Source organism: Meyerozyma guilliermondii, genomic scaffold (assembly GCF_000149425.1).
Source record: "Meyerozyma guilliermondii ATCC 6260 scaffold_1 genomic scaffold, whole genome shotgun sequence".
NCBI lineage: Eukaryota > Fungi > Ascomycota > Pichiomycetes > Serinales > Debaryomycetaceae > Meyerozyma > Meyerozyma guilliermondii.
Window position 1 is genome coordinate 796,849 of NW_001809800.1, and position 23,415 is coordinate 820,263.

General features: G+C 43.1%; 16 protein-coding genes across 16 annotated transcripts; 9 read left to right on the plus strand and 7 right to left on the minus strand. All coding sequences in view use genetic code 12, as the record gives it.

Moving 5' to 3' along the window:
- Positions 1-98: 98 nt before the first annotated feature.
- PGUG_00445 (DNA-directed RNA polymerase II core subunit) lies at positions 99-437 on the plus strand (the record flags this gene model as incomplete). The annotated part of the gene is made up of 1 exon (XM_001487018.1): positions 99-437. One exon carries the CDS (start codon positions 99-101, stop codon positions 435-437), a length of 339 nt encoding a protein of 112 aa, XP_001487068.1.
- A 53-nt stretch (positions 438-490) lies between these two features.
- TPK2 (cAMP-dependent protein kinase catalytic subunit) lies at positions 491-1,711 on the minus strand (the record flags this gene model as incomplete). The annotated part of the gene is made up of 1 exon (XM_001487019.1): positions 491-1,711. One exon carries the CDS (start codon positions 1,709-1,711, stop codon positions 491-493), a length of 1,221 nt encoding a protein of 406 aa, XP_001487069.2.
- Positions 1,712-1,994: 283 nt separating this feature from the next.
- On the minus strand, positions 1,995-3,602 carry SMF12 (divalent metal ion transporter; the record flags this gene model as incomplete). The annotated part of the gene is made up of 1 exon (XM_001487020.1): positions 1,995-3,602. One exon carries the CDS (start codon positions 3,600-3,602, stop codon positions 1,995-1,997), a length of 1,608 nt encoding a protein of 535 aa, XP_001487070.2.
- Positions 3,603-3,940: 338 nt separating this feature from the next.
- On the minus strand, positions 3,941-4,678 carry PGUG_00448 (putative phosphoric monoester hydrolase; the record flags this gene model as incomplete). The annotated part of the gene is made up of 1 exon (XM_001487021.1): positions 3,941-4,678. The coding sequence occupies one exon, from the start codon at positions 4,676-4,678 to the stop codon at positions 3,941-3,943; it is 738 nt and encodes a 245-aa protein (XP_001487071.1).
- Positions 4,679-5,249: 571 nt separating this feature from the next.
- On the plus strand, positions 5,250-6,893 carry RCK2 (serine/threonine protein kinase; the record flags this gene model as incomplete). Its single annotated transcript, XM_001487022.1, has 1 exon — positions 5,250-6,893. One exon carries the CDS (start codon positions 5,250-5,252, stop codon positions 6,891-6,893), a length of 1,644 nt encoding a protein of 547 aa, XP_001487072.2.
- Positions 6,894-7,047: 154 nt separating this feature from the next.
- Positions 7,048-9,123, plus strand: PGUG_00450 (uncharacterized protein; the record flags this gene model as incomplete). Its single annotated transcript, XM_001487023.1, has 1 exon — positions 7,048-9,123. One exon carries the CDS (start codon positions 7,048-7,050, stop codon positions 9,121-9,123), a length of 2,076 nt encoding a protein of 691 aa, XP_001487073.2.
- A 106-nt stretch (positions 9,124-9,229) lies between these two features.
- PGUG_00451 (uncharacterized protein) lies at positions 9,230-12,238 on the plus strand (the record flags this gene model as incomplete). The annotated part of the gene is made up of 1 exon (XM_001487024.1): positions 9,230-12,238. The coding sequence occupies one exon, from the start codon at positions 9,230-9,232 to the stop codon at positions 12,236-12,238; it is 3,009 nt and encodes a 1,002-aa protein (XP_001487074.2).
- A 28-nt stretch (positions 12,239-12,266) lies between these two features.
- On the minus strand, positions 12,267-13,022 carry RFA2 (Rfa2p; the record flags this gene model as incomplete). The annotated part of the gene is made up of 1 exon (XM_001487025.1): positions 12,267-13,022. The coding sequence occupies one exon, from the start codon at positions 13,020-13,022 to the stop codon at positions 12,267-12,269; it is 756 nt and encodes a 251-aa protein (XP_001487075.2).
- Positions 13,023-13,160: 138 nt separating this feature from the next.
- On the plus strand, positions 13,161-15,470 carry PGUG_00453 (uncharacterized protein; the record flags this gene model as incomplete). Its single annotated transcript, XM_001487026.1, has 1 exon — positions 13,161-15,470. The coding sequence occupies one exon, from the start codon at positions 13,161-13,163 to the stop codon at positions 15,468-15,470; it is 2,310 nt and encodes a 769-aa protein (XP_001487076.2).
- A 23-nt stretch (positions 15,471-15,493) lies between these two features.
- Positions 15,494-16,915, minus strand: PGUG_00454 (uncharacterized protein; the record flags this gene model as incomplete). The annotated part of the gene is made up of 1 exon (XM_001487027.1): positions 15,494-16,915. The coding sequence occupies one exon, from the start codon at positions 16,913-16,915 to the stop codon at positions 15,494-15,496; it is 1,422 nt and encodes a 473-aa protein (XP_001487077.2).
- A 275-nt stretch (positions 16,916-17,190) lies between these two features.
- Positions 17,191-18,765, plus strand: OLE2 (Ole2p; the record flags this gene model as incomplete). The annotated part of the gene is made up of 1 exon (XM_001487028.1): positions 17,191-18,765. The coding sequence occupies one exon, from the start codon at positions 17,191-17,193 to the stop codon at positions 18,763-18,765; it is 1,575 nt and encodes a 524-aa protein (XP_001487078.2).
- Positions 18,766-18,850: 85 nt separating this feature from the next.
- Positions 18,851-19,396, plus strand: PGUG_00456 (uncharacterized protein; the record flags this gene model as incomplete). The annotated part of the gene is made up of 1 exon (XM_001487029.1): positions 18,851-19,396. One exon carries the CDS (start codon positions 18,851-18,853, stop codon positions 19,394-19,396), a length of 546 nt encoding a protein of 181 aa, XP_001487079.1.
- A 16-nt stretch (positions 19,397-19,412) lies between these two features.
- PGUG_00457 (U2 snRNP complex subunit) lies at positions 19,413-20,102 on the minus strand (the record flags this gene model as incomplete). Its single annotated transcript, XM_001487030.1, has 1 exon — positions 19,413-20,102. The coding sequence occupies one exon, from the start codon at positions 20,100-20,102 to the stop codon at positions 19,413-19,415; it is 690 nt and encodes a 229-aa protein (XP_001487080.2).
- Positions 20,103-20,277: 175 nt separating this feature from the next.
- On the minus strand, positions 20,278-21,279 carry PGUG_00458 (uncharacterized protein; the record flags this gene model as incomplete). Its single annotated transcript, XM_001487032.1, has 1 exon — positions 20,278-21,279. One exon carries the CDS (start codon positions 21,277-21,279, stop codon positions 20,278-20,280), a length of 1,002 nt encoding a protein of 333 aa, XP_001487082.2.
- On the plus strand, positions 21,129-22,076 carry PGUG_00459 (mitochondrial 54S ribosomal protein MRPL50; the record flags this gene model as incomplete). The annotated part of the gene is made up of 1 exon (XM_001487031.1): positions 21,129-22,076. The coding sequence occupies one exon, from the start codon at positions 21,129-21,131 to the stop codon at positions 22,074-22,076; it is 948 nt and encodes a 315-aa protein (XP_001487081.2).
- Positions 22,077-22,232: 156 nt separating this feature from the next.
- On the plus strand, positions 22,233-23,402 carry PGUG_00460 (uncharacterized protein; the record flags this gene model as incomplete). Its single annotated transcript, XM_001487033.1, has 1 exon — positions 22,233-23,402. The coding sequence occupies one exon, from the start codon at positions 22,233-22,235 to the stop codon at positions 23,400-23,402; it is 1,170 nt and encodes a 389-aa protein (XP_001487083.2).
- Positions 23,403-23,415: the final 13 nt, after the last annotated feature.

Genomic DNA, 23,415 nt, shown 5'->3' on the forward strand with positions numbered 1-23,415 from the left:
ATCCTCGCGAAAAGTTGGTAGGGGCACGCCGACCCTATATTCAATCTCAACTTCAACATCTTTACGGTGCTTGGATTGAAGACGGGACACTACAAAACATGGCGTCTTTTCGATTCTGCGCCGAGTGCAACAATATGTTGTATCCAAGAGAAGATAAAGAGAATTCACGGCTCTTGTACTCTTGCCGAAATTGTGATTATACTGAGTTGGCTGAGAATCCCAAAGTTTATCGTCACGAATTAATGACAAATATTGGAGAAACTGCGGGTGTTGTTCAAGATATAGGAAACGATCCAACGTTGCCAAGGTCAGATAAAGAGTGTCCGCGTTGTAGCAATAAGGATTGTGTGTTTTTCCAGTCACAGCAGCGGCGTAAAGACACAAGTATGATTTTGTTTTATGTGTGCTTGGAGTGTAAAAAAGTATTTAGAGCTTGAATTATAAATACATGTATTATAGGTCAGTATAGTATACTGTGTCTCATAAAACGTTAGAACTCGGTAAAGTACAGAGCGTAAGGATCTTCGCCTACCGAGCCGTAGTCCAACTGTTCTTCTGGGTAGTGGTCGAATAACGATGAGTCTCCCACACCGGCAGTAATAGGAGGCTCATACGGCGTTTCGATGTCTTTGGCGAGCAATTTCTCCCACACAACTTCCTGGAACCATGGATGGTTTCTGATATCGGCGGGTCCATTACGCAAGTTTCCTAGCCTTCGGGTCAAATCAGCAGTGATGAGTTTGGTCAACAAGTCAATAACATCAGGATGAAAGTAGCTAGGGAAATGAATCTTACCGGACAAAATCTTTTCATAAGTTTTCATGGGGGTGGTGTCGTAGAATGGAGTGTAACCAGCCAACATTTCAAAGATCAACACTCCCAACGACCACCAGTCCACCGACTTGTTGTAGGGCTTGGTAGTGATAACCTCTGGGGCGATATAGTCAGGGGTTCCACACAAAGTCCAGGTAACAGTGCTGACTTCTTTGGCAAACCCAAAATCGGTGATTTTGACATGTCCATTTCTGTCCAATAATATGTTTTCAGGTTTCAAATCACGGTAAATGATGTCGTGGGTGTGCAAGTATTCCAATGCCAATATCACTTCAGCAGCGTAAAACTTGGCTACTGGGTTGGGGAACCGTTGAGATTTCCGTAACAAGCTAAAGAGCTCACCACCTTCAATATAGTCCATCACCATGAATAAGTTTTTAGAGTCCTGGAACGTTCCCCACATCCGAATCAAAAAAGGATGTTCAACCAATTTAAGCATTCTTCTTTCATCGTTTGTGTGTTCCACCTGCTTCATTCTAACCACTTGATGCTTTTTCAACACTTTTATAGCGTAATATCTGCCATTGTGCACAGACCGGACCAAATGGACTCGTCCAAACGATCCTGTTCCCAATGTTCTCATTATGTGGAAATCTGTCAATGAATACTTGCCCTTACTTACGGTCGATCTTTGAGGAAGAAGCGACCTCTCGATAGCTTCTTGAGCTCTCTGCTGTTGTAGCTCGTGTTCAGCCTGAGCCTGGGCTTGTGCCTGGGCCTGGGCCTGCGATTGAGCCAACATCTGGTCTTGGGGTGTCACAATTGGCTGGTGCTGTTGCGAGATGTTCTCCATGGTTTCAATGTTGTGGAGAGAGTTAACTGTCACGTTTTGGTTGGCCTTGGTCAAGTGAAGTTTTTGAAGTAGATTGGGCGACATATAGTACTCAATCTTTTTAGATTAAGGTGTTAGATGTAACCTAGGTTGTTGCGGCCAGCAATGATTTCTCCACAAAAAGGAATCAATGGCACAGCAAAATGCAAAATGCAAAGGAATTGGGCACCGGTGATGGCAATTAACAATTATTCAACACCAATGGCTCGTATACGTAAGTTGATAAAGCTTCGTCCTGAGGCGTTGGATTTAACAATCGGGAAAATGCTCCTTGCAAGCGACACGACCTTGAGGTGTATGGATGTGTGTATTATACTAAGGTTTATCGCTAACTGCCGGCCACACCATTTTTGGCCATGTCAACAATCGCGTAGATATTCAATGCCAGCACAAAGAGCCAGATGGCAAAGACAATGATGGATGTGAGCCAATTGTTGTGTAGATATTTGTATTTTACTTCGTCTTCATCATCTGACTGCATCTCCTTGGGTAATGGCACTTTCATGATGGACTTTTTGCATGTAAAGTAGATAAGAGGAGCCGTTAATGGGGGAAGAAGAATGGAAATCACAACCTGTGAAACGTTCAAGGCGAGTCCCAAACCGGACCGTCCAATACCAACAGAAATGGCCAAACAAGGTATAATTGAGATGGCTCTTGTCACTAGTCTTCTCACCCATGGTTTAAGCTTCCAATTGATATGGCCCTCACTTACCATTTGTCCAGCAATAGTACAGACGATACCAGCACTTTGACCACTGAAAAGCAACGCAAGCATGAAAACTGTGCCTACAACAGGTGCCAAATTTTTGGAGAGCAATGCATGAATAGTGTACAAGTCGGCATCGATGGCTTCTGGGGTATCGTTGAGGGTAACTCCAGCCACCACCAAGATAGCCGAGTTGACGAAAAGTGCAAATGTGAAAAGCGTAACCACAAGTTCAATAATTGAGTATTTCAACGAGTATTGAATTGATTGGTACGATGGTTTGTAACTCTTGTAAAAGAAGAGAGCTTCTTTGTCGATACGAGTAGTTTTAACTCTGGTAGACGATTTTTCTGAGACGGTATCTGCTGTAGTTTCGTCCTCAGAACATACCAGATCAAGATCCACAAGACCGTGGGTTACATCGTACTCTCTCAATCTAGGCTGAACGAGACCAGAACCCAAAAATAATGAGTGTACCATAACTGTGGATCCAATGATACCAGTAGCAATGGTCAAGCCACTTCCCTGGACCATTTCTTTCGAAGGAGCATAACCTCTGAAGATCTCACGAACCATTTCTGAAGTGACTGGTAAATGGGCAATTTCCACTGCGAAGCAAACCACCACGGCCACCACAAGACAAGCAACTGCATACTCAAACATCTTGACAAACTTGGTAGAGGAAGTGTCGTTGCGATACGCCATTAGCACAAATAAAACGTCCACTATTGTAATTACCACGCCTGCTGGAAGTGGAATTTTAAGAAGAATATTAAGGGCAATAGCTGAACCTATAACTTCAGCCACATCAGTTGCAATGATTGCACTTTCCGCAAGGATCCAGAGAATGATATTGAGCCACTTGGGAAGGTATTCTCGACAACAACGGGCAAGATCGTAGCCGGTTACTGAGCCCAACTTGATGCATAAACTTTGAAGAAAAATGGCAATGATATTGGAAATTAGAACGATGAATAAAAGGGAGAATCTGTTGGAGGCACCAGCTGTTATACCTGTGGCATAGTTACCTGGGTCCATATATGCCACTGAAACCATGATACCAGGTCCTATAAACGACCCATACTTTCTAAGTATTGTGAATGATTTTTGTCTGAGATTCTTCCATTTTGAGTTTTGAGTTACGGAATGGAAACTATCTATTTCCGATCCATAGAGTGAGCCACTAGCAGTCCTTCTTCTGTGTAGCTCGCCAGAAGCGTCAGACATGGTGAAGATAAAAATGGAGGACTTGGCAACTTATATAACCTCTGAAGTTATCTGGGCGCGGTTTTAAGTTACGAGAAGGACTGCAGGGAAGGAATAGGGCCGGGAGGAAGGAAGAGGAGATACTAGTCAATGCACCTGCTAACATGCAAAATGAGTTCCACTTGCTGTTTCTACTTTAGGCTGTTGCCGGCTGCTAGGCTAAATATAGCTTAATCCTACAAAGTATCGTACGATACCTTTATGGTTTGAAACCTCTATTGGCTATTTTTCATCTACAAGCCGCATGTCGGGCGAATACGGAGTATGCAAGATTACATCTTGAGCCTCCTATATCTAGTCTAGTTCTCGATGTAGTCCTTGATATTGGCGCCACCTGCATTGACAATGGCTTTTGTCTTGGCAAAAATATCGGCAAAACTGTTGAACTCGGTGTATGGTATGCCTTCCCTGATACAATATTTGATCAAATCTTTTCCATGTTTGGCAAATAAAAGGTCGGTTTCCTTTGCTGCTGACAAGTCACTGACTCCGTCTCCGCAATAGAACATCAATGGCAATTTGGAAGAATCAGTGTATCCATTCTTGGCCAAATACTCTCTAATAGACTTGGATTTATCATGACCAAAATCCGATTCTGGATCTTTGTAAATGATTTCCCAGCCACCAGGAGCACTAGGATGGTTCTCTACAACATCATTGGACATGATTTCAATGTTTTTGATTGCCTCTTCTCCAACAAGATTTTCCAACAAGGCATAAATGATGGGCTTCATTCCTGAACTCACAACAATCACAGGAATTCCCTCGGCAGCACACCATTGGTAAAATTCCTTGAACCCCGGGTCCAACTTGATGTGTTTGAGCAAGTATTCAATACACTCTGGAAACGGAGTGGTAATCGAATCCAACATCTTTCTAAATCCATCACGAAATGAAATCTTTCCATCTAAAATGTCATCATTAATCTCTAATCTCTTGGGCCTGCCAAATCCAATGTTCTCCGTGAGGTAGTCATTGGAGTCCTGTAATGTCACGGTACCGTCCCAGTCGGTGAACACAATTGCGGGTGGAGTCATTGTAGGTTTGAGCGTAGATTCCCCGAATATTTCGGCGACCCTACATGATAGTTACGTAAGCGCGCCGTATATCAACGCGCTCGGTATTCCGGAGCATGTGGACGGCACCCGTGCACCAAAACCATCAAAAACAACCATACAAGTAAAGGAAATGTAGGTGTACTTGCGTCATGTGCTTTCAAGCTTAGCGTAGGCTCAAGCCTTCTCCCTAAAATATTGCGCGTCCGGTTTGTCAGCATGTGTTTCCGTCGATTGCCGACACCCAGACACCCGCGGCCACAACAGCAATTGAAAATGTCGCGAGCTAAAGGCATCGTTAATAAAGGATTTGATCCAGATATTGACGAAGTTGTTTGATTATTGTCAAGTTCTGGACTTTCCACTTCGTTAGATTTTTGTTCCGTTGACTGCTTCCTCGCCATCCTATAGTCTTGGTTATACTACTGTGATAAGCATTGTCTGTTTGGTATAGTTGCTTTTTGTCTCAGATTTATAAGATCGGAATCCGAGGTTAAAATCTATCGTTAACTAATTTTCACGGTGATAACCACATTACTCAGCGCTAAGAACCATGTTTGAAAACCTTAAGGCGTTTATTAGACATGGCAAACAGGCCAATGAGTTGAAGAGAAAAGAAGATCCCACCTTTTCAACCAAATTTGATGGCGATGGTCTTGTGGACATATCCAATCTTCCCTCGCTGGCTGTGGATGCGGATGGAGTTCAGATTCGTGATGTTAGAATGAGAACCGTGAGTGAAGCTGACTTGACCTCGGCTACTGCTACTTTGACCGATACCAATCCCAAAGAAACCAAGGATTATTCTCAGGTTGCTTCGCAGATCGTGGAACAGGAGAACCTTCAGAAGGAGCAGCGCAAGAACGAAAAGTATCCTGGTCTCGAGAGATATGAAATCTTGGATCAAATGGGTGAAGGTGCGTTCTCTGTGGTTCATAAGGCTAAACAACTTGATACTGGTAATTACGTTGCAGTCAAGATCTTGAGAAAATTCCAGATGGACCAGGCTCAGAAACAGGCTGTTTTGAAGGAAGTGACCATCTTGAGACAATTGGATCACCCCAATATTGTCCTGTTTGTTGAGTTTATCGATTCTGAGCCATACTATTATATTGTCCAGGAGTTGGCTGCTGGTGGTGAGATCTTCACTGCTATCGTCAACTACACCTATTTTTCAGAAGACTTGTCCCGTCATGTTATCACCCAAGTTGGTAAAGCACTAAAGTATTTGCATGAGGAAGTTGGCATTGTACATCGAGACATAAAGCCAGAAAATTTGCTCTACACACCTATTGAATTCCGTCCCAGTATGAACCCTATCTCGAAGTTACGCAAATCCGATGACCCAGCTACTAAGCGAGACGAAGGAGAATTTGTACAAGGCGTTGGAGGCGGCACCATTGGTTTAGTTCAATTGGCAGATTTCGGGTTATCCAAACAGATTTGGGAACATAATACGAAAACGCCGTGTGGAACTGTTGGATATACCGCACCAGAAATCGTTAGAGACGAAAAGTATTCGCGTGAGGTAGATATGTGGGCTCTTGGGTGTGTATTGTACACTTTACTTTGTGGATTTCCTCCATTTTACGATGAGAGAATCGAGACTTTGACTGAAAAAGTGGCCAAGGGAGAGTATACGTTTTTGGCTCCATGGTGGGACGAAATCTCGACCGAGGCCAAATACTGTGTTTCAAGGCTATTAACAGTTGACCCTAACCAACGTTACTCCATTTCTGAGTTTTTGAACGATCCATGGATATTGAAGGGTACTACCAAAGAGACCATGCCCCCACCCAAGAAGTTACATACCAGTGAAAAGAAGGCAACGCATCCGGTGCAAGCTATCAACAGTCGTTATTCTAAGAAGTTCATGAAGAACGACGTCTATTCGCCAGCAGCGGTAGCAATGAGAGATGCTTTTGACATTTCTACCGCAGTCCATAGAATGGGAGAGGAAAAGAATTTCTCATCACGAATGAATGCCTCGGTTATAGGTGATCTCGTTGAAGAAGAGGAGGAAGATAATGAGGAGCTTGTGGATAGACTGGGCCGGGTTGTACGCGATGCAGAACAAATGCCTCGTCATCAGCATAAGCATGCTCCAAAGCAAGCAAATAATTTGTTTGATTTAGACTTGGGTGGTGCGTCGATATTAGAGAGGAGAAAACAGAAGCAGGTCCCTGTAAAGATCTAAGTTTTTTATAGCGTAATAGTTATGTGGTACGATTACTATATTCGATTCTTGGCTTTTAGTCTTGGATTTCGCAGCTTTAATTTTCAACTTTCGCAGCTTTATTTCGCAGCTGCGAAATTTCTTATCTCGTGGATCCATTCAGCTTGTCGTAGCTATGAGTAGCTTAGGAGATAAGGGGGTTGAACAGTATACGGTGCACCCACAGATTATACATTTCCATTCCGATCATCTTGGAAAATTTTCCTCTCTTCAAAATCAAGTGGTCGTCTCTGAAAAACCGAAGGCAACCAAAAAGCGAAGGCTTAGAAATGACCTTATTATAGAAGATAGACATTATCAAGGGCTAGAGAACTACTATTCACCAGACGAAACCTCGAAAGAAGAAGAACCAGAATATGAAAGTGACCGATGGATATCTTTATCTCATCGAAGTATACTGGTACTTGCCGACTCACCCATCGATTTATCTCAGTATACTGAGTTCAACCCTAACAACTTTTCAACCTTAGAGCAAGACATTTATGAGCTCAAAACGAACCATATCAAACTAAGCGCGGATAAGACGGGAGAGTTGCTTTATCTCAATTCTACAACACTTCCTTCACTTCGATCCGATACCCTTTTGTCATTAAATTTCACACACAAAGACCTAATTCCTATCAAAGCAGAACTTGATATTTTGTGTCTTCCTGCCTCCCGTTTAAAGTATCCTCATATAGACGTCAAAGGACCTCACTTTCAATTGACTTTCAATGTCCCTGACAACAAAATCACTATAAACTTCGATTATCATATCAGCATTAGGGAGTCAATAACGTCATTCTTTCCCCCTGAAATTCTGAACAAATTTTCACCATTGATACTGCTAGTATCCACTACTAGACCAACTCAATTTGAAGCTTCTCATCAATATGAGCAACTAGCTGACGAGCCGATCAACCCAGAATTGTTTTATAAAACGGTTGCTACTCACGCATCGAGGTTACCGCCGGTTACGCAGGACTTTGATATTCCAGAGCTTGAAACCAACTTACTCCCATTTCAGAAGAAAACGGTGGGGTGGCTCTTACAACGAGAAAATGTTGTGTATGACTGGGAGACGAACCGATGTATTCCGGTGAAACTTATTTCTGATTCCTTTTATGCCAGTTTAGAGGCAGTGTTGAAGGATGGAAGTACTACAGGCGAAGAAATTGATAACCAAACCTCGGAATTTTTAAACAAAATATGTTTCGGGTGGATTCGAATAACTTTTCATGAAGAAACTTTCTGGTTTAATAGCTTCACGGGCAATTTGTGCTCGTCCAAAAGAATGTGTCAACATTTAGTGACAACATACCAGTACCTCGAACTGAAAAGGCAACAATATTCACCAGCGAAAGGTTTATTGGCGGAAGAGATGGGATTAGGGAAGACCGTAGAGGTCGCTGCCTTGAGTCTATTGCATAGACGTTCCCTAGAAGATCTCAACGAACCAATAGAGATTAGATTACGTTCATATGGTGATCTCAAGACTGTCATTAAGGCCAAAACCACTTTGGTGGTTGCTCCTGATTCTATATTAAAGCAGTGGGTCGAGGAAGTAATGCGCTTAGCTCCTTCGTTGGCTGTCACAGTTTATCAAGGAGTTGACAAGTACCCCCGGTTGAGAGGAAATGCAGGTATGATTGCGGAATATCTTCGTCGATTCGATATTGTGTTCACGACTTACACCATGATTTCAAAAGAGCTCGACTATGCTTTATACTCTGCTCGTAACAAACCTACACGAACAGCATCCAAACGAAAATCCATGGTGAATGAGGCGGTTGACTCTAAGCTGTCTGTGGATCCAGGAAGAGAGGAACTTCTTCAAAAATACACTGCCATGTTTCAACTTACTATTAGAACCGAGAAACCAAAAGTTGCAAATCTAAAGTCGGGTGATGACGCAGAGACAGATTACGAAAAGGCATTGCAAGATGAGCTAGAACTTTCTATCGAGCATAACAACATACCTGACATTTACAGAAACCAAGAATACCAGTCTCCGTTGATGTTATCTCAATTTTGGAGAGTTGTATTAGATGAGGTTCAAATGGTGTCTTCGAAGTTTTCCCGGGCGTTTCAAAGTGCTGCCCTAATTCCACGATTTCATGCCTGGGGTGTATCAGGAACTCCCATTAAAAAAGATTTCAATGATTTGCATTCCATTCTCAAGTTTTTGAAGCTCGATCCTTTTTGTGGGTGAGTTAGCGAAAAACTCGTGGGCTAGAATAACTTCGAAATATGAGCCAAACGCTAACGAATCTTTCGTGTCGCTCTGGTCACAAATTGGGATTCGTCACACCAAAGACATGGTACATGATGATATTCAATTGCCTGAGCAGCGGAGAATTCTCATGACAGTTCCGTTTTCTTTGGTTGAACAAGAAAACTATAATCAACTTTTTGAGGATTTCCTCGCCTCTGTTTGTCTTGACATAAATGGGAATCCTGTTCTTGAGGACTGGGATCCATCGCCAACAATTTTAGCTTATATGCGTTCTTGGCTCGTGAGGTTAAGACAAGTTTGCAGCAATCCTCAGATTGGAAACCTAAATCTCAATTCAAAGCGCTACCGCTCAAGGAATTCATCCTACAATAATCGTATTGTTGCAACAGTACAGCAATTAAAGACTTTAGATAAGGTCTTGGATGATATGTTGGAGAAGGCTTCTGACCAGATCACCGAAGCTGAAAGATCGATAATTCTGACTTATGTTGAGGTGGGACAATTTTTGGAGTTCATCTTACTTCCCGAAGATGCATTAGGCTTTCTAAGTGTCGGTTCCTATGAAGCAGAAAAGGTGATTCATCGGTTGAAGCTCGTTCTAAAGAAGACTGCCTCGAAGTATCAAGAACTACGCAAGCGAGAGAACCTCACTCCTCTTGACGATGACGACGATTTCGACACAATAGACGAGTCAGAATCTTCCGCAAGTAAGAAGAAACATGAAGGTAGTGAGATCATTTTCAAGTACGAGGAGCAAATACGCACCATTCGTATGAAGATTAGATCATGGTTGACGTTGTTGCACAAATTCTACTTTCTTATTGCGTCGTGCCATTTTCAGTGCTATGATGCTGAGTATGGTGAAAAGATTGAAAAACTACAATTAAAGTCATTTAAGGTATCCAGTCTGCTATATCGTATCAAGGAAAATGATTTCACGGACGAGGTGGCCTCTTTCATTAGTGAAATTCCTCAAGAGCAACTTCAAACAAGTCCAAGGACAACCTCAGATGTCAAGGGTAATAAAGAAGAGACACACCGTGCTTTAGAACAGCAGTATTACGATTTTGCGGAACACACCCGGCAGGATCTTTTAAAGGGATCCATTAAATCAGTCGAGAAGGTTGTCAAACTGAGAATTACAAACAGAGGGTGGTATGATGACAATGGAAAGCTAAAGGAGGACAACGGGGATGTTTTGCTTCCTAAAACTTCTCGTAAGTTTTTCCGGTTTGCTCCTACTATCAACGTTAGCCATTTGAAGGATGAAACTGTCGGCATAAGACAAACACTTTATTTTGACAAGGTGAAAAGAATCAGCGATCAACTCAATGCACAGGCTTTGGTGATTAATAAGTGGATGTCAACGCTTGTGGAAATTCTTTGCAAACCTCTTGTGAGCCACGACAAAGATCCCAATGGTGAAGAATACGAACAATCCATTGTGGATCAAGACTTGGCATCGTGTTACTTGCATGCTTTGACACAAATTTTGCTGGATAGAGGTGAATCTGTTAATGGAAATGAAAATGCCACGAAAATTACCACTATACAAAAGAGCCAGGAAAAAAAGGAGTTTGAGCTAGAAGCAAGCAGAGTCCATGACAAAGATTTTTTGGAACAGTTACAGGCCGAGAGACTCGCAGTCAAAGTCAACGTTCGAAGCTCCTTGCAGGAGCTTGTTTTAGAGTTGAGACAACTAGAGAACGAAACAGAGGGTGAAGAAATCTTGGATCGTGAAGCCACTCAAGTGTATCATGAAATGTTAAACTCAATGGGGCAGAAGATCCGAAACATTTTCGAGAACCAAAAGCTTGCCTTGGTGCTTTTACAAAGAGAACTCAACTTGTCTTGTAATGCAGTATTCAATTCGAGAATTGACTACTTCAAGCAGCTTCAGTTGATTTCTGACAGTGTCAAGACGAAGCACTTTAGCATGGATCAAGAAGCACTTGATCTTAAGTTGGTTCAACGCCAACAGCAGAGCTATATCAATCTTTCTTCCAATTTGAGCATCAAAAAAGGTAAGGCTATAGCCAAGTTTCGGTACCTCAAATCGTTATCCGGAGGCACAATGTCCAATGAACCCAAAAATAATGAAGAATTGATGTGTATTATATGTCGTTCTACAATCACTATCGGGTCTTTGACTCAGTGTGGACACAAGTACTGCAAGGAATGTTTGGAACGGTGGCTAGTCACTCTGAAGACATGTCCCTTGTGTAAGACTGCCATTAATGCATCGACAGTATACAATTTCACACATTATAAGCCCGACTTGAAAGCCAACAAAATCGCAGATCGACACAAACCAGCCAAAAATCTACATTCCATTTATCATCCTGTTGACAATGTGGTAGTTGAAGATATTCAGAATATTGAACTCAAGAACTTTTACAGTTCGAAAGTAGATACCATTGTGAGACATGTTTTATATCTCAGGAGTCAGAATCCTCGAGTTCAGATTGTTATTTTCAGTCAATGGCAAGATCTCTTGTACATTTTAGGCACAGCTTTCAAGGCTGCGGACATATCTTACTTGGGATCTTATGGAACTCTCACACCAGAAGTTGGCTCGGGTCGTCGTCGTAACAAGTATGATAGTGTTGAGGAGTTTAAGGATCCAAGCAATAACATTACATGTTTTTTGTTAAACGCCAAAGCACAAGCAAGTGGGTTGACCTTGATCAATGCCACCCACATATTTTTGTGTGAACCATTGGTGAATGCATCTTTGGAGTTGCAAGCAATTTCCCGTATTCATAGAATTGGCCAAACCAAAGTCACCACCGTATGGTTGTTTGCTATTGAAAACACGGTTGAGGAGAGTATTTTGTTGATGTCGACGAATAAGAGACTTGGCTATTTGGAGTCCAAAGACGGCGACATAGCTGGGAGAATTTCGCAATCATCAGAGCGAGATTTGACGAAGGCTGAATCTATGGCACTAATGACCAGTGGAGGAATTGACACGATGATTAATAAGGGGAATGGAGAGGGAGAAACTGTCACGAATAACGACTTATGGAGCGCCTTCTTTTGTGCACAAACAAATGAATCATCAAAGGCAGGTTTCAAACTAGGGACATAAAATTAATAGAACCAATATACAAGTATTACTAAAGACCCAAGTAAGTCCTGTCATCATAAGTCAGGTAGATTCTTCCGCTCTGTACCAACTCCTGGCATTCGTTTTCGACGCTGTCATCAGTGGCGTTGACTTTCTGGGCAATTAATTGGAGGGGGACACCTTCTTGCATTGAGGGAGTGAGTTCATTAATAACCTGAAGCACTCTTTCCTGTAACGAATCACCTCCTCCATTTTCAGAAACAAATAGTCCATTTTCGTTCTCTGGCTTCCTACGCACGTGCAAGCCCTGTGCCTTCAAGTGGTGGCTGATGGCACTCAAGTGGTGATATATAACTTGATTATGGTCCAGTATGGGTCGAATGGTAGCCTGTTGTATTCCCTTCTTGTTGTTGAACTCTTTCAATGCTCCGCTCACGCTAACATACTGGTTCAAGTACAGCGAGTATTTCTCTGCTTCGGCAGCAGACGCGGTTTCATCAGTCCACTTACGCACCTCCATCGAACCAGAACCATCTTCAATCGTAAGATTCACGGCCGAGGCATTCGTGTCCACCTTTCTGAGCACTCCAATCACACGAACCATGTTCAACTCCACGTTATTGATGCGGAAATCAAGATCTGGTCCCAAAGCCACTGCCTGGATCACTTGTTTTATCGTCACGGGAGTAATACTTGAACGAGTTTGTTGCGGCTTTTGAGACCCATCTACGTCTGCCTGGAACCCTCCCGTTGCAGTATCGGAAAATCCGCCATCTCCAAAGTTTCCGTATCCTAAATCGGTCATGGCTATTTCTACTTAAAATGAGTATCTACGCGGCTGCGAACGCGCTTGGTGAAGTTTCCTGCACCGAGCCCCATATATACCACTGTGACTAGTTGCTACTGCCACTAGCATTTCGCAAAGTAATGAACCTTTGATTCTATGGACGCCAATATCGATCCGTCCATAGGCGAACAAGAACTCTACGAGGTGTCGAGTGCCAGTAGACAGCCTGAACCCAATCTGGTAGACCATGAAGACACGTCCATCACCAACGTTTTAAGGTTAAATGAATACGTGAATGCGCCCCACGAAGACTCCGTAGCCAGCCACGATGAAGCTTCCAATACTTCTGGCATACATATGATGAGTTTTGATTTGGAAAATCATCCCGATGCTCAATTACGAACCACTGCTTACGAAAACTACCACAGACAAGTGCCCCAAAATGTGATATCTGAAGCCATTGCTAATTCTGAGACACCCTTGGCTTCGGAAATACCAGCTGTGAAGCTAGTGGAGTACAATCCTGCTGAAAAAACGAAAAGATTAGGGCGTCCTCGCAAGAATATGGAGGCTCTTGTAGAGCCATCGCCTGCTGATTCTTCAGCTAAAAACCACTACGAGGCCAAAATTTCAAAGTTTCGGTTGGACCATATCCCTGTGGAGGGCCCTGGCTCTCGTGGTGGCAAGCAAGGTGCAAGAAATCTGCCTCGTGGTCGTATTACTCTGGGCACAATCAAGAAGAGAAAGCAGGCTTTACTCAATTTTCCTTCTATTCAAACTGACAAAGCAAAATCAGAAACTGAGGCTGATCGCAGTGGATCTGATACAAAAGACGAAGATCTGTCTTCACCAGCGAACAATCCTGAAGTGTCTTCATCAGCCATACCTCCTAAGGACGATGCAACAAACCTTCAATCTGAAACAAAGACCAATCCCATAACGAAAAAACGTAAACTTCAAACCCGCACTTTGACCTCTACTGGTCGAACAACTGTTCTCAACAATCGTCAAAAAACTGCCAAACAGCTAGTGGGGCCGTTGGTAGGTCTCTATTATGACCTTTACGATGAAAATATTATGGACGCTAGCCAAAATAGCAAAGCTACAGAGGAAAAGCTAGCATTGGGATTCCCTGTTACGCCTTCACCGTATGCATCTGACATTCTTTATCTTGTATCATATCTTCAAAAATTCAAGGATGTAATATTTGTGGGCTACTTGGGCCCTCAGGATTTCGAAAAAGGTTTGGGACTCGATGGGGATCAGCACGTTAGTGAGGAGATGGAATCTTTATTTTGTAAACTAGCGGCACTCATTCTCAACAGAAAGAGGGAAATTCCACTCACTTCACAGAAGCAAGCTATAAACGATTTAAAGACTATTTCTACATCATTGGGACTTCCAAACAAGTGGTCTGGTTCTTCAGCAATTCTCAAGCCAGAAGTTAGTGAAGTCGAATACGAAACTCTCGATCCCAAGAACCCGGAAATTCGACTTGAAGAAATCAACGTTTATCCTCAACCCTCCATTGGAAGCAACCCTTTTTATGACCAGCCAGATTTCGAAAGCTTAGGATTAAACGGCCTCAAAGATCCATTTGACAGACTCACAATGTTGGTCACAATGGCTGAGTGGAGTCTCATAGCTTCTGATTCGATGAAAAATTACATCACGAGCGAGCTCAAAAACCATGATATTGTAGTTGACAAAGAAACAAGCTATGCTCTGCATTATGTTTTAAAAGGCTACGAACATGCCGAGACGGCCAAACGACAATTGGACAAGAAGAATTCCAAGAAACAGAAGGATGATTCTCCAGCTTTTATGGACCCCACCTCAGACCCGTTGTTGCATCCTTTGCGTCTCAGACTCGATGAGCTTTTGGTGGGCGATTGTGGCTTCAACATTGGCCGCTTTTATTTGTGCTGGATGGCAGAAGGAGACAATGGAGGTCTCTCCAATTTACGCCGGTTCAAGAGTGTACGAAACAACATTAATGAGTTGCCGAATCGGCTCCCCTCTCGCTTCAAACTTTACGTTGAAGATGTATATAAAATGTTGGCTCAATCTCTCGCTACGTACGGAGTTTCATTTGAAAACGGAGAAGAAGTTGCTCAACCTGTCGATGAAGGTCCAATATGGTTTGAGGTAGCAAACGATGTGGTGCTGCTTAAAAAGTTCACGGATCATTTGGCTCTCAAATTGGGTATAAGGCCAGGCCTAGAAGACCCTATCACTTCCAGTTCCATGCTTTTTAAGCCAGTTATGAACTTGCTTCTGCAATTGTCGACTATCACCAAGTTGCTCGAAAGGTTTGAAGGGTTGAGTAACAGTACTCGCTCCACCCGTAGAACTGTTGATTATAATGAGCAACCCGCAGACGGTGAAGAAGAGCCTGAGTCTGATGAAGGTGAAGTATTCGTGCAACAAATTCCAGACACAGACGACGAAGATTATGAAGAATGAGTCTTCACTATATAATACACACACTAGATTCTGTTGGCCCCGAGCATGATATCTATCTTTTCCTTCAATAGTTCATCATTTTTCTCGTAGTAATCAGCCCTTCTGACAGTTTGCTCGTGGAAACCCTCGTCACTCTTCAAAGCCCTAAGAGTTTCCAGCTGGCTCTCGACCCATTGTTTCATAAAGTTGACTGGATCCGAACTCAAATCTCTATAAAAGTTCTCGCGGTAATTGGCTTGCTGTAACGCAACAACTCCTAAAGCAATTTTGTGATTCAAGGTTTGGATTTCTGCATCTGATTTTGTGAGCGATTCATAGGCCTGTTTGTTACGCTCGACATTTTGCTTTTGGATGGAACTGAGTGAAAGAGGAAGTTCAACGGGAATATCCACCACAAGGTCTCCCAAAGTCGTTGACTTTTTCGTGTTGACGGTGTAGTCCAAAATTATTGGTTTTCTGGGTTTGAAGTGACTGTAAAGAAGTTTGTAGAGGTCGGTAAATCGGAAGTTGGGAACCTTAAGAAGCTCTGAGAGGTACTCATCGCATTCCACGACGGTCAAGTCATTTGTGGTGTCGTCTGGTCTGTTCATTCCGTTCATAGACGAGTCTGTTGGAGCAGCAGGTACGTTTGACAAGGAATCGTTCCATTTGAACAACCTTTTGAAGAGAGCATATTGCCATACCGCATATAGTAATTCCTGTTGAGTAGCCTCTTCCTTTCCAATAAATTGTGCCATCTCGGGACTGAGACCAAGTCTTGAATTATCTGACTTTATCAAAAGTGCAATTTTGGCTTCGAGATCATACATTCCGTTTCTCTTCACGTCCAACCCGTCAAATTCCAGCAGCCTATTAGAAGCGTTATTGGAGTACATGTTCTCCATTTGCTGCTGGGATGTGTCTCTCCATTCGATGATATTGGACTGCGCTGCTTGCATTTCTGGATAGTCGTCGTTGGGCACCAAATCAACTGACAATCCCGACAAAAACGAGCTAAACTTCAAGTTCAGATTTTCCTGTGTCAGTGTCAGGGATTTGTCGTCACGCAAAAGTTTCCCCTCTACACGAAGTGTCCACGAAGGTTCGCCGGCATTGTCAGCCGTAATGTCTCCACGTTCTTGGGCCAGCTGTTTCTGCCATGGTTGGTTACTACAAGTATTGTAAATAAACACACGTAAAATTCCGGTTTCTCGTGGAAAGTTGGATGGTTGAATGGATTTGGAGTGGATGGATTGAAAATCAAGCCCTTTTCTAACATTTACAAGGTCAATTTGACGCTCGGCATCTTTAAGCTTTTTGTACATGTCCAAGTTGGGTACCTTGTCATACAATTTAGGAGGAATGGAGGTGTCTGTGGGAGTGTATGAGATGCTAGATGTAGCACTCGGGTTGGGCCTGGGTTTCCCAGGCACCGTCAGCGTCTGGCTGGGATACTGGGCAGACATGGTGGAGAAATTGTTTTGGAGAGTTGAGAATTGAGAACGCGACAAGTATGCAGTACGTCGATGGTAGTAATGTAGGGTAGTTTGTGGTTTATACTCATTTTCTGTGCTGTGACAAATGTGTTCCTAGCCACTCGTGAATTTTTATTTGTAGTTCCTTGTACTTTTAACAAAGAAAATTAGTCAAAATTCGATTCCCCTCTTACCGTTATCTGAAACCGGTGTACTGCATGTCGCATGTCGCAGCCAATTTCCAACAAGCCGCAAATTAGCACACCATGGTTGTGGTAGAAGCAGAGTGGACTCCTGATAAAATTCCGGCGAGGGTCCAACGGCGCAAGCCAGCTCTGGGCGGCGAGAAGATATCATCGTCTCAAAATCTGAGCCACATTTTCAACCAGGCCTCACATATAAAGAATGCCCGAATGAACCTGATGCGGAGGCGAAAGCGGGACTTTTTAACCCGAATAAACTATACGAATACATTTACTGTGGCTGTCTTGCCGGCATTGGCATTGGTGTATGTTTTCTTCTATGCCAAATCACTTTTACCTGAAAATTCTGCCACTTTCAAGTTCTCTTTCATCTACTATCATGTGATGCTATTGGCATTTTCCGCTGGATATCACAAATGCTTTGCCCATAATACCTATAGAGTCAAGTACGGGGTACTTCTGTGGTATTTTGCTATTTTTGGGGCTGGAATTGGCCTTGGTTCCATTCGTTGGTGGGCTACTTTACATCGGGCTCACCACCAATATACCGATGATACCGAGCGTGATCCATACCTGATCAAGAGAGGTTTCGCCTGGGCACATTATGGGTGGCTAATAAGAAAACCAAAAATTGTTCAATTTTATGAAGATTTTGTGCAGCATGAATTTCCTGATGAGCAGAGCGTGATTCAGAATGAAATCGACGACAACAACGAAGATGACTTTTTTGATGAGATTGATTCAGAGAAGAGAGCTTACCAAGAACAGATGAGACTGGTTGTGTTGCAGCAGGAAAGACTCTATCTTGTTTTTTGGTTCATTAGTACCATTGTCATACCTGTTCTCGTCACAGTTACCATATGCAACGATACTGTGATCAATGGCCTTTTGTACCCTGGCATTCTTCGGATGTTCATTTCTCAGCAGCCCATTCTTCTCACGCAGTCTGTCTGTCACCTTAAACATATTCAAGCAACAATTCCTACCCAGCCATTCAATGATAAGAATTCATCGCAAAATTGCAATAATCCTCTTATGGCATTCCTTACTTATGGAAACGCAGCACAGAACTATCATCATGAGTTTCCCCACGACTACCGTTCACAATCGTCACACCTAGCTTATGATCCCACCAAGTGGTTCATATGGATATTGAGCAAAATCGGTATGGTTGACGAACTCTGTAAAACCCCAAAAGATCTCATTACACAGCTTCAAATCCAGCAACAACAGCGAGTAATTAATAGAATGAAGAGCCAGCTCAATTGGGGCACACCAATCTCCAAGCTTCCTCTCATTACTCCCAAACAGTTCAAGGACATACTTGCTTCTGCCAGTCACAGTGGCCGCATTTACATCATTATTCAAAAAGTGATACACGATATCACCCCCTTCATGAACCAGCATCCCGGCGGAATTCAGTTGTTGAAAGCGTCCCATGGCTTAGATGCTACCAAGGCATTCTACGGTGGAGTCTACGGACATCTGACGGCTGCTGTCAACCTCTTGGCTACGATGAGAATCGGGCTTTTGGATGATGGAAATGACGAAGATGTGTGGAGAAGAGTAGCCAAGGAGCAACGAGAAGTAAATGATGACCACCAGAGTAAACTGTATAAATCAGCTGAGGCGGCCTAAATTATCTTTATAATAACGAAACTGTGAATTCTTGACTTGTCGCATAATTTCGCAATTTTCCAAATTTCATTTTCTCTTTATCATCATGAGCCAGAAACACTTTAAGCAGCGGGATTACAGGGGTGCAACTGTCGAGGACTTGGATATCAAGCCCGCCATATCAATAAACCCAACCACGTCTCTTGATGAAGCACTTGAGATCTCCTTTGAGCATGAATTTTCGTATTTGCCAGTGATCCACGAATCCAACAAACAGCTTTTGGGCATTTTTGAAGTGGAAAAGTTGAAGACAGACAAGGAAAAGCGCTCTCGTGACTTCTTAAAGCCCATTGTGAGCAACTACATGTTATGGTTTAACCAGAAAGCTCGAGAGAATTACGGTCGCCAGTCTCGTCCCGAAGCATCTTCGACGAAATTGAGAACAGCACCTCATAGCACCATCAAGAAACCAAAAAGCAAAGGCAAGCACTTTGATATAATTACTCCCGACACCCCTCTTGAAAAATTGGCCGATTTTTTCAATTCTGGGGTCTACTTTGCCATAATTACCAATGGAGAAGGCACCATTGTATATGGTGTAGCAACCCCCGAAGACTTAGAGAAGTTTGAGAAGGCCAGGCCGAAGTTGTAGATAGACTAATTACATACTAATTTGCACTCGAAACGTTGGCAGCTAGCATTCTTTCCACCTTGTCACCATGGCGTATTCGCTTTTGATTTGAATTAGCAGGGTCTTCTTTGAATGCATAGTCGATGGAAATCAGCGCGTTCATAAGCACTGCTCCATTCATTTTCTCTATGACTGAGTCTGTCGTTTGAAAGTCACCAAAAGTAAGAAATCCATGACGTTTTGACTCGCCAGTTTCAGAGTCTCTTATAACCACTGGAGGTCTAACCATGGTTCCAAACTTGGAAAATGTCTCATGCAAGTATTGTTCATCAATCAATGGGTCCAAGTTGCCCACAAATAGCTTGGCTCCAACATCAACGGCATTGGTTACGGAATTATTGTTGGCAAAATTAGAAGTAGTACCAGCTGCTCCTCGAGAATTAGGGTCTGCCCGGCGTAGTTTAAGGGACTTTCCATATAGTCTGACCCCTCTTAGTATTTCCAAAACATAATTTGCGTCTTCAATGCCCCTAAACTCTACGAATCCATACCCTTGATGAGTACCCAGCACTCTATCTTTTGGTAGGTTCAATGATCTGATTGGTGCAAATTGTATGAGAAGTTCATATAGAAGAGCCTCGTTGACCTGAGGGTCAAGATTGCCCACGTATAGCGTTGCCTTGACGTTTCTATCGGCGTCCGCCGGTTTTCGAAATACAGATGCCATATAGTGGAAAAGAAAGTTCGCGATGATGAGATAAAGCGTAGTGAATTAGGATGCAAGTAATTAGATGTAGGAGATAGGAAACCCTTCAATGTTTCAATTATGATAATTCTGTTTATGCTATTAATTTAAGCTGCTTATTCTATGAGCTTAAGCTTCATGCTATTATGCTGTTATGCTACATGTCAACCTCAATCTCTTCGGTATTACTGAGCTGAGGAGGTTTGGACGAAGATTCTTCTGGTGCCGAATCGTCTGAGTCTTCAGATTCCAGACCTGAATCTGACTCTGAATCCGGATCTGAAGAGTCCTCTGAGTCTGAGCTCGAATCTGACAGTGAGTCCTCGTCATCTGTAAGACTCTGATTGTAGGATGTACATATATCTCCCACATTGGTACCACTCTGAGAGACGTATATTGTGGGATACTCCAACACAATACGGTCTGCCAATGCATCGCAGAGAGGCATAGGGGCTTCCAATGGTATTAAAGAACGACCAGGTTTGCAATTAACCACGTTCATGAGGTAGTACGACAATTTTTCAGGTACAATTAGATCAGATTCATCACCATGTGCCTTTTTGATCAAGTTTATCGGAACAAGTTGCTGGATAGTGTTGCCTTCAGGCAATCTGTAGCTCATGTACCGACCGATCTCTTGTCCGTCATCGGCGAGAACCACCCATTCCACAGACCACACAAATGCTCCGGCCTTCTTATCGTACCCAGTCTTGTTAGCCATGGCTCGAGACATCCCTGGCGGTACCAGAACTATGACCGTGTTTTTCCTTTTAATGCTGGTTGGCGGATCATGAGGAAATGCTCTTTTAATCAACTGAATCCGAAAATCTTCCAGCTCAGTTTTCTGGCGCTTGGGAGGGGGCCGTTTGCCGGGACCACCTTGTCTCTTGAACAAGTTCTTCGATTTCAGACGCAATGTCTCTTTTTGAACATCCAAATGACGGCCAGCATTGATCAAAAAGTTGTAATCTCGGTTCACGTGGATTGAGCCTTCGCTCAACTGTTTCCATGACAAGAATTTGGCTGGATCCACAAACCCCAGACAGTTTTTTTCCTTCTTATGCAACTTTACACACTCCAAAGAGCACGTCTGCATGCCACAAGAGGGACATTTGTATTTGGAAGGTTCCTTGGAACAGATCCCACAAACTGGAGCCATCAACTTTCCCCGCGATGCTCATCGGGTTCAATTTGACAGACTCGGGCGCTGTCTGCAGGAATCACAGTGGACAAAAATTCAATTTGCGGTTGAATCTCAAAGCGACGATGTCGACGACCTTTAAAGTTGGCACTGTTCTGCCGTCATTGGTGCGCTTTGCCTCCACCAGGACCGTGGCAAACAAGTCGGGAAAGATATCTGTACAGTTGTTGAAAGATTTTCCTCTGGTAGGAGCTCGTGGAGAAGTGGTCAGAGTCAAGCCTGCATTCATGAGAAACTATCTTCAGGTAAATAATGGGGCTTGCTACTTGCTAGAGGGCCAAGGACCTCGAATTCCGATAGTAAAGAAAGTGAAGCAAGAGGTCCGTAAAGCACCCGTGGAGAAAACGGTTCCAGCACCAAAGGTTGTGGAGAGCGATCAAAATTCTGGCGCCATGTCACTCGACGAGCTTTCGACCTTGTTCAATAACATGAGAAAATCAAGAAGAGGGACCGCAGCGAGGGAAAGTGGCGAGGCAACGTTTTCTGCTAGTGAAAATATCGGATTTACTGCTGCTGAGTTGACACAACTGGTACCTAGAGTTCATGGAATCCAAGTTGAAACATTCCCATATACCAAAAAGCAACTTTCCGAAACCATATATAACATTGCAGGACTTGAGGTACCCGAGTCATCGATCAAGTGGAATGGAGCGACGGAAATTTCCAAAGCTGGCGAATATGAATACACCATCGATGTTCCTGGAGAGACCACCAACGTGAAGAGAATATTAGTGGTCAATGCTAGCAGCTCTTAGAACATGCTATAAGTGCCAGAAATAGTGATCTAGAGGTTACTGGAGATAGAATAGAGGCTCCAAGTCACCTCCATTCCCAGCCATGTATATAGTGCGATTTTCAGGTGACTCGCTGACTAAATCTCGATATCTTCAATATGACTTGTAGGTATTAATATGGCCCCTAATCTTCGATATTCAGCAGCCAAATCATCTACCATTGGGAAGCGCTCTGCCAGCCTGTCACCTACGAAACAACGCACCTTGCGCAACATCCTTCCTTCTCAAACCAAGTACCTTCAAAATCTCAAAAAGGCACCCAAGTCATCTTCAAATGAAGATGCTTTGCTTGTCCAAGACTACAATGTTCAGCTAGATTACCAACTTTCAGCCAAGAATGATATCATGGTGGCTATAGATACAGTTCTAGAAAACCAGTGGGCAGAATCCACTACTCTTCATCATCGATTTCACACCAAAGATGAGATAAATGCATCCGAGTCAAATGACCAATTATTGTTTCTGCTTCCAGGACTCTCCATGGAAGTGAAGGCAGATATATTGAGGTATCGAAAGTCTCATTTACCCATTGGTCTTCTTACGCTTAATCAACTTTACTCGATATACGATAGACAGGGCCCGACCTATGTTGACCGTAATTTGGAGCTTCGTCTTCGAGAGGGAAAAGTCCGCAAGTTTGTCATAACCAATGCTGCGCCAGTAGTTCTGAGAACCCAGAACAAGTACCAAGGAAGAGTTACCTACGGCCATGAAAACGTGGAGGTGATCGTGAAGAGTGAGCAATACTACGACTTGATAGAGAGAGAAGTGGACGCAATCGACTCAGAAGCTGGAAAGTGTAATAGCATGCAAGAATCTGAACGACTAAAGTTGCAAAGCACCACTTTGAAGAAATATTTGCAGTTTTTGAAGGGAAATCCATCAGCACTTTACATCCACTCGGACGATTTTGCCAGTGCAGAACTTTCAACTCTTGTTTCTTTGGGGTACGTAACGTTGACTTCAAACCACCTCAACGAGATAGAGTCACACCAGTACAGTGTAGCCTATCCAAACTGCGGAACATTTCTTAAACTAATTAATTCTGGTCGAGCATGGTTGGTAAAGACTTTGAATAAATCGAAGCATAAAGAGTTGCTAGAAGAAAATTTGTTTCAGAAATGGGAAGGATATTCTACCAATGGAACACCCAAAATGACCAATTTTCGTAAACCATTTTATGGCTATGATCTCTTTTGGATATTGGCCGATGCATTAGGAGCAGGAGTCATTGAAGTGTTCAATACCCCAGTAGGAAGAGGATGGAAATTGACAGGGAAGGTTTAAACTACATATGAAT